Source organism: Acyrthosiphon pisum, chromosome A1 (assembly GCF_005508785.2).
Source record: "Acyrthosiphon pisum isolate AL4f chromosome A1, pea_aphid_22Mar2018_4r6ur, whole genome shotgun sequence".
NCBI classification, from domain to species: domain Eukaryota; kingdom Metazoa; phylum Arthropoda; class Insecta; order Hemiptera; family Aphididae; genus Acyrthosiphon; species Acyrthosiphon pisum.
The window spans coordinates 56,416,575-56,425,092 of record NC_042494.1 but is presented as its reverse complement, the minus strand read 5'-3'; the positions used below and the strand labels follow the sequence as shown (position 1 = coordinate 56,425,092).

Genomic DNA, 8,518 nt, shown 5'->3' with positions numbered 1-8,518 from the left:
TATTTTTTCAGCTGTGAATTCAAAGAATAAAAATATGATATTTTTGTATTTATATTATTCATTATGACACTAACAATAATAAATTGGAATATTCAAAATCGCCTCGATCACATTCCCTAGTAAACTTGTTTATCAATCATAATCCGTTTTCAAAATTAAAATCTATCAAACCAAATTCTTACAGTTTTGTCTAGCTTATTGGTCTAAAAGTCAATTTTTTCATTGACTGGAGCCCCCTCCAGCCCTCTTAAGGTTTATTTTATGATACGGAATTTAAATATATTGAAAAACATTATAACAAACAAAATTAACGTTTAGATTGGTGAAATCTACATTAGTTTTGAATTTTGACAAAAATTGCTGCAGCCCCCTTAATCAATGATCGGAAGTGTCTATTGTCTACGCATCGTAAAATAAAATATTTTTTTGACCATAACTTACAAATTAAGTTTGAACGATTTTATTTGAAAGTACCATAAAATTAAGCATGCAAAATACGAATTTTTAAGAAAAAAATCTAAAAAACGATTGGAAATTGAACTTCATTTATACCAAACTTAAAGTCTTGTACTTTTGGATTTAAAACGCGATGTTTTAAGTTTTTGTGTACCTACTCAGAAAAGTCAGATTTATAAACTGTAACTAAGATTATTATTCATACAAGTACTCATGGGCCATAGTTAAATACATATAAGTAGGTACTAAATATTTAGCCATTCAAATACCAATTTCCAAAATTTGTCGGAACCAGATTTTTGAGGACTTAGAGCTTTTTTTCTTTATTGAGATCTCAACATACAATTATTATATCTCGAATTATTAATATATAATTACAGTAAATATTGCATTGTAAACGTGATGTGGATGTACCAAAGATATGATTTGTGTGTTATAGAGTGTGAGTATTGAGGAGTGGAATTTAGTTAACTTTGAGCTTAAAAATTAAAAAAAAAATTCATTATCAATTATCAACTTTCTAGTTGACTTTTGCTTCGAATTTGAATCAATTTTCGATAACTTGATTGAATTACCAGATAAACCCGGGATAATGTACATAGTATATACAGCTTTCAGTCCCTTTAAGTCCCAATGTCCTGTACTATAACATACTTACTACCTATAAGGGCCACACCAGTTATATTCCCATTATACGATATTACGATAATATTATAATAATCTTAATATCCTATTCTGTTACTTTTTGTTATCTATTAGATCTAGATGGACTCCCTTGATGCAATGATGCCTACCGAATGCTGTCAGTGCTAGTCGATAAATAAACAGACACACAAATAAAACTATAGAGGTACCTGATCGTGTCGCCAACATTTCATCCAAATAATATGTAATTCATTACAGACATGAATCTATAATATTATGATATTCTTGAGTAAATTACAAAATAAACAGTTGTAAATTTCAAGGTTAACGAAATAGAGCTGCAACTGAGCGAATGAAGTCAACAATTTATATTATTTATTATTGTATTTTAATAATATTATTATGATTGTCAAACGCAAATCACAATTTTATGATAACATTGTCAGCCATAAATATAGATAAAACAATATCAGTGTTGGAGAATCTGTGATAAAGATATTTTTGTAACGAACAACCACGATTTAAGATAAATCGTGCAAACAACTGAACAAAGTTTATTGATATTATACACCTTGGACCTAAAACATTTTCAATTTCATATTTTCATAATATAGTTATTTTCAATTCACAATAGCACAAGATTACAGATTAATTGATACAACTGAAACTAAGACGGACTGGTTGCTGGGAATATAAAAGTATGCACAATAATTGTGGTTTTTGGGGTACTTCGGGCAATTTGCTAATAATTAGGGATCACTCATCAACTATCAGTATTTAATATTTTAGCAGATCGTGGATGGATGGTGTAATACTGTAATAGGTAGTTTTATTCTGTATTTCTGTTGTAATAGTACCTACAGAAATAACGAAACAAATGAAATATAGCTTACAATGTTACCGGTGAAAGGAATATGCATGGAAATGTGTCCAAAAGAGGAAATGATGATGTGAGTAAAATTTAATTTACCTTATTTATTAAAAAAAATATTGCTTAGAGGTTTAATACTTATATGAACATAATTTACAAATTTAAATATGCAAGTGTTATCAATTAATACGTAAACAATAATATTATAACTTGGGAAATGACTGGTTTGGGCTTAAAGCCCATTTTATAACTCTAAGTTAATTCTATGCATTTGTGTCAAACATATTATTTTATTTTATAACTGCTATTTTACTTTGTCAAGACCGTAGAATGTCTCCATACTTTTGATAATTTTGGTATGTGTTTTTGTCTAGGAGAAAATCTAAGAGACTTGTACACCAGTTGGAATGTAATCCTCATAAAATGGTTAAATGTTTTAGCCGTTCAGCTGCTGGTAATTCATTAAGTAAACCTCATATTTTAAGACCACCGTCAGTTCTAATGAATACTGTATCATATCTTTTGAATGAGTAATAGACAAGTTTTATTAGACTAGGTAATAATATAAATTATTATTTTGTTATTCTTTAACATTTTTAGGGTGCTCACAATTGAAAATGTACCATTTAATATTGTTTATGATTTTATTGATGACCGTTTAAATTCTATAAGACAAGATGCTACTATACAAGCCGTGTCTAATCAAGATTGGATGGCTATTTTGCCACCTATTATTCGTTTTCATGCATATGCAGCTTATAAGTAAGTTGTAATATTAACATTTTATGACATATAAAAGCAACTAATGTATTGTGTATTGTATTTTCAATGTTGTTCATAGATGTTATGAATATGATGTAAATTCATTCGATCCATTTTTAAATATGAAGCATTTTCATGAAAGCATATTTAAAATTGTTAAAATATTATTAGAGGACTCTGACGAATCAACAAATGAGCTTTGTTCGGAAATGGTATCTCTTCTGATTGTTACTAATTTAGGTGATTACAATGTTCTTCAACAAGCTTTGCCGTTTATATCAAAGAAGTCAGTTTATCAATAATCAAATTATTTAAGGTAAAGTTTACTTAGATTTCTTACTGATAAATTGTATATTACAGTATCTTACTTTGTTCTGTGTTTATAAGGACATTTTAAAAATCTGGCATCAAATAATAGTCATAATGTATATAATGATACTTATAGGCCACTATGTGTAAAATACCCAAAACTTGGGAAGTTGCTACAGCCAAATTAAATATTTATCTAAGGACACCAAACATTATTTTAACTGTTTCTTTTGCTGTAGCACTTTTTTACATTTTGAATCTCGATGTTGTGATAGATGATACATATTCATAGCCAGAGTTAACTGAAAAAAACCATCAATTACGAGCTATTATTATATTTTGAAATAAACTATGAAGTTTTAGAGTAAGATTCAGTTAAGTCCATTGGTTATAATTAAAACTACCATTATTTAATGTTAGTCACATTTTAAATATAAACCTGTAAAATGTAAACTTTATCTTAAATAAAAATTGAGATTACATATTTATTTTGGTTATAGCTAGTTGTATATGTATATATTTATTTCTTAGAAATACTTTAATCAAAATGGCAGTGCTACTATCACTGAATATTATGAACGGTAATTTTGGACAGTTATTTGAAACATACAATACATTTCCAGCAATGCATCAGTGTGTTATTTGTGTACAATTACCAATACTAAGAAAGTATTAATTATATATATTTTTTTTCGTAATTAAAATATAATTTATGTAATACACTTTTAGGAACATATTAAAATCAATGTGTATGGGTTTTAATTGTAAAAATAATTACTTTCCAATTTCAATCTTATCTAAAATGTTGCTGCACAATGAACCTCAAGAAACCATTAAAGAGTGTCAACATTACTGTTTAACTGTAGTTGATGATAAAGTGGAATTATCAAAGTCGTCATTTAATAATGAAGTTGATGAGGTATTACGAATAAGAATTATTCTCAATTAGTTGATTCAATTTTTTTGGAAGATAAAGATTTTTTAATTCTTTTTATATTTCGTAAAGTTGAAGTTTTTTAAACTTAATGATTTATTCGATTTACAGTTGTTAATTATGGTGACTATTTATAGTTTTGGGTAGGGTTTAGTAAGGATACATTATTTTTAAGATTTTAGACATAGTTATTATTATTATTATTATTAAATATTATTTCATAGTTAAAATAACTAATATTAGGGTCAGTAATCAATATATTTGAAGACATTTTTTAGACATTTGCACTATACGTCAGATGTCTTCTGTTTTTATTGTAGTTTAAATAATTATTACTCAAACCAAATAATAATATAAAATATTTTCAAGTAGCAAAATTGATTTTGACTATTTTTGTTGTCTGTTTTTCTTAATTACATTTTTTTCTTTAGTTACATTTGAAAAAGGAGATCAAATTCAGAGTTAATGTATCAACCATGGTTCTTAATATCTAAAAGCAAGATATTATTTTAAGTGTTTGTAAGTATTATGTAATATTTAGTGAAATTTTTATGTATTACAATATTTTATCTGAAATGTGTATTTATTGATAATAACTACCTATGTGTAAAAACATAATAAAACAATATTTTGTATGATAAAAAAAATGTATTATCCTTTTTAAAAATATATTTTTGCTTTCATAATTTTTGGGCCCCATGTTCATGTCTTAAAAATATCTGTTGGTTTTTTTTAAAAAAAAAAAACATTTTTACCATTCCAACCGCCAAAATCTTGTCTGGCACCACATTATATATTTGGTTTTCTTTCAATATTGTCAGATTTTTAACTTCACTTTTTACTTTTCATTGGTAGGTTGTGTGCATGATTAGTATATTTATTAGATACTATATTAGTACTGATAGACATTTGTGGATATCAACTATTTGGATATCTATTTTTATTAATTATATTAACTAATCTTGTTTGATAGTTTATAGTTAAATTATAACACATCAAAGTAAATAAAAACAATTGAGATTTAATTAAAAGATAGATGACAGGCAAAAAATAAAATGCTCATGAAACTATTAAGTACAGTAAAAAATTACCCGTATAAAATAATTGGAATAACATTTCTGAAACACGAATACTCTGTTTTTATATAATATACAAATATTCTAAGTTTTTTATGTTAGACTTGTGCTAACAATCTGTAACGTACCAACAAATGTAGAAACAATCAAGAATGGAAAAAATTGTAAAATATCAGAAATTTAAAAAAGATAAATGCTTTGATTTTGTTGCATATAGACATGACTGATAATGGCTATGAGATATTCATGTACTTAAATAGCTAAAAAATAGTGAACAATTTAGTTATATGCAGTGGATTCCGCTTGATGTGGACATGTTGGGACCAAACTCATTTTCCCACATTCAGTGGTTGGCCATATAAACTAAAATTAGTTAGTATACATTGGAATTGAGATCAGACCAATTTGCCCATATTAACGTGGCTGCCCACATTAGGCGGAATTAAATGTAGTTTGATAATTATTAACAAAATCATTAAATATTGTCAAAGAACAAAGGAAGAAATAGAATCAGAAATTGTATATCATTATTTATTATAATAAATTGATGAATACAAAAATATCCTGATCTAATTTCACAGGTGACATGGGAAAGCGAAGAATTTTTTTTCTAATTGAAGCCGAAAATTTACATAGGTCGTGAATTACCGAATAGAATATAAATGAAAAGTAATTAAAAAATATAACATTATTATAGGTTGTAATAATCAAATGAGTAATGAAATAGGAGAGTTAACTTACATAATATTGAAATTAACATGTGATATCAGTGACACAATGTATCTGACGTCTGGTGTAGTGGATGGTTGTATTCATGAGAAGTCGTGTGATTAGTGAGTTTGAAAAAGGGGGATTTCAGGTTGATGGTGTGCAAGTTCTTCTAAAATATATATTAGAAAGCAATCCAGGTGCATAATATATGCCTATCAAATTAGAAACCTAAGAAAATTGTAGTCTGCTAGCATTCTACATTTAGGATGTATCCAAGGAAAAGTAAAGAGTACACGGACAAGTAATGAGCTGAATGTTGTGTTTAATGAAATAAAAACTGTTAGCGATCTACTTATAGTTATGTTGTCAATGTGGAGACTAAAACAAAGGTTAGAGGAATAATAGATTTCCTAAAATTATGTAATATACTATTGCATACTTGAATTTATTGCAAATAGAAGTAAGAATAAATTTGTACTTAGATAATACATGAAACTCTATTTTATTATACATTTATTTTTATTTAAAACTTTTATGAATCAGCACAAAATAAATATATATATATAAACTTAAAAATATTTTTAAAATTAAATTTTACATTACAAATATGCAATTCTATAATTTTACACAACATTCTGCACCGGGATATGCAGGCAATTCCAATTGGTATTTTTCTTCCAGTTCTTTGGGTACAAATCTTCCACCTAAATAGTGATATTTTCCTTTGAAACTTTTGGCGCATTCCTTTGGCGCTGTCAACGAAATTAATAGCTCTGGATTAATTCCATCACTATCAGGGACTCCTTCTATGCTCCAACCGCTAGGAACATCTATGCTACAGATTGGTTTGTCAACTGTCTTCAACGCATTCATGACAGGCAGGAATTTTGCTCGCACTGGTGGCTTGAAACTGAAACCAAATAACGCATCTACTATGAGGTCATATGTGGATATGTTGTCAGCCAGGGAATCAGACACGGGCACACCAGAAGTCTCGCACTGATGCACAAGATTACTGTACAATAACTTGTCGGTGCGCACAGGATAATACACTTCAGTTAAGTAACCAAACAGATTCATGTGCCTTGCACACACCAGACCGTCGCCACCATTATTACCCGGTCCGCAGAGCACCAACACTCTTTGATGACTTTTTGGGGGAAAGCATTTTTGTATAGCTGTTGCACAACTTAAGCCGGCCAGCTCCATTAATTGGTCAACGCTAAATTTATACACATTAAACAATTCTTGATCGATGTTAATGGCCTCTTCTTGTTTCAAATATTTTACCATTTTTAACTGCTGTACAGGCAAAATGTTTTTTGAAATCGATTTCCCAAAAATGTTTGAGATATTGAACATTTAAATAATGATCTCGATTCTCGTCACAAATCAAATATTAAAATGTATAATGTATATTATTTTTTATTATTATTCAGTTATAATCACGGTTTAAGATAGTACTATCTTAAACCGTGGTTATAACATAGACCTTATACTAAGGTCTATGGGTTATAATCTTATGCTTATCACTTCTATTGGCTATTGAAAGCTTATCAATTATCAGGCCGGCGGGAGGTGGATCTGTAACGGGGAACATGTAAAATAACATAATATAGTCAATATAATAAAAATCACAATTGTACCAAAACTTAATTAATAAACACTAAACAGTTACATATAGAACCATTAGTTAAAATTAGAACTTGAAATGTCTCCAAATTGATGAATCAATCACGGTTCTTTAAATTAAAAAATGTAATGCAAATAATTAAAATTAATAAAACTTAGGTAAGTACAAGAATATTTTGTAAATTATAACACACCAATGGACGAGGTCCAACTTGCCCTTGATTGTATCCATCCATGGTATGGCCTGCTCTTCTTAAGAACATTAAAATATCATTGTCCTCATTTAATATTTGAATATAGTTCTTAATTCGATATGTAGCATCAGATCGATTAACTCGAGTTACAATATTTCGTATTGAATAATTTCTCCGAGCTTGGTCCATTTCTACATAGACACATAGTACTAGTTTTCAATCAACAATAGTCTTGCTAACATAATAATAATATAGTTTTAATTAATACAAATAACTGGTACATATGAAAAATTATTCCGCTTACCTAATTGTAATAAAATATTCTCTTGGGGAACTAGAAAACAAATATTATTTTATTTAAATGGTAAATTAATAAAAGAAAAATAAATACATACTTTGAAGAGCATAGTTGTGATCCATTTTATATTAAAATTATAAATTATTTAATAATTAAATGTTAAATAATTTATAGGTACTATTATAGTAATAAATGTAAATAACAATATTAAAATAAAATTTTTACCCAGACAGTGATTACGAGTACAATAATACGATATTTCTTTATATCAGTTTTAAAAAAAACAGAGGTTGGTATGGTTACAATTTTGAACTCCCACCAACTAAATTCTTATCTATCTGTAGGAGAACTGTATGTCCCCGCCGTAATCGACTATAGATGGGGGCAGTTCTTCCAAAAACTTAATTTATGATAGTGGATATAACCTCAAAATTTTTTTTTTATCAATAATATATATGTGATACTGATCTTTTTTTCCCGGGTTTTTTTTTTTTTTTGAAATAATGGTTTAAATGTATACCTTGTATAGTATCATATATATTATTAAAAAAAAAAAACGCGGGGGAAAAAGACTTGATGACAATCGTCTTTTACATATTATTATATGCCATATTGCCATACCTATACAGT

At 27.8% G+C, this 8,518-nt stretch overlaps 3 protein-coding genes across 8 annotated transcripts in view; 1 reads left to right on the top strand and 2 right to left on the bottom strand.

Moving 5' to 3' along the window:
* The window catches only part of LOC100163876 (xylulose kinase), a 14,782-nt gene extending 13,318 nt beyond the window's left edge, over positions 1-1,464 (bottom strand). The window contains exon 1 of the mRNA XM_001945090.5: positions 1,311-1,464. The gene's annotated coding sequence lies outside the window, so the exon portion shown is untranslated. The remainder of the gene's footprint in view (positions 1-1,310) is intronic.
* Positions 1,465-1,578: 114 nt separating this feature from the next.
* Positions 1,579-4,568, top strand: LOC100162483 (SAC3 domain-containing protein 1). Of its 4 annotated transcripts, none has more exons than XM_016804784.2 (8): positions 1,579-1,799; positions 1,956-2,051; positions 2,347-2,502; positions 2,573-2,734; positions 2,814-3,020; positions 3,575-3,712; positions 3,773-3,962; positions 4,409-4,568. In XM_016804784.2, the coding sequence occupies exons 2-8, from the start codon at positions 1,996-1,998 to the stop codon at positions 4,469-4,471; spliced, it is 972 nt and encodes a 323-aa protein (XP_016660273.1). In that variant the 5' UTR covers positions 1,579-1,799; positions 1,956-1,995; the 3' UTR covers positions 4,472-4,568. The 4 variants fall into 4 exon arrangements, with proteins under 4 accessions (XP_016660273.1, XP_016660272.1, XP_016660271.1 ...); XM_016804783.2 differs by having other exon boundaries at positions 1,894-2,051; XM_016804782.2 differs by having other exon boundaries at positions 1,876-2,051.
* Positions 4,569-6,072: 1,504 nt separating this feature from the next.
* LOC100165916 (yjeF N-terminal domain-containing protein GF19489-like) overlaps positions 6,073-8,518 on the bottom strand; it is a 2,856-nt gene continuing 410 nt past the window's right edge. The window contains 1 exon segment of one of the 3 annotated variants that reach the window (NM_001246023.2): positions 6,073-7,030. In NM_001246023.2, the coding sequence (NP_001232952.1) occupies positions 6,380-7,030 (651 nt within the window). In that variant the 3' untranslated portion in view covers positions 6,073-6,379. 3 annotated transcript variants of the gene reach the window in all.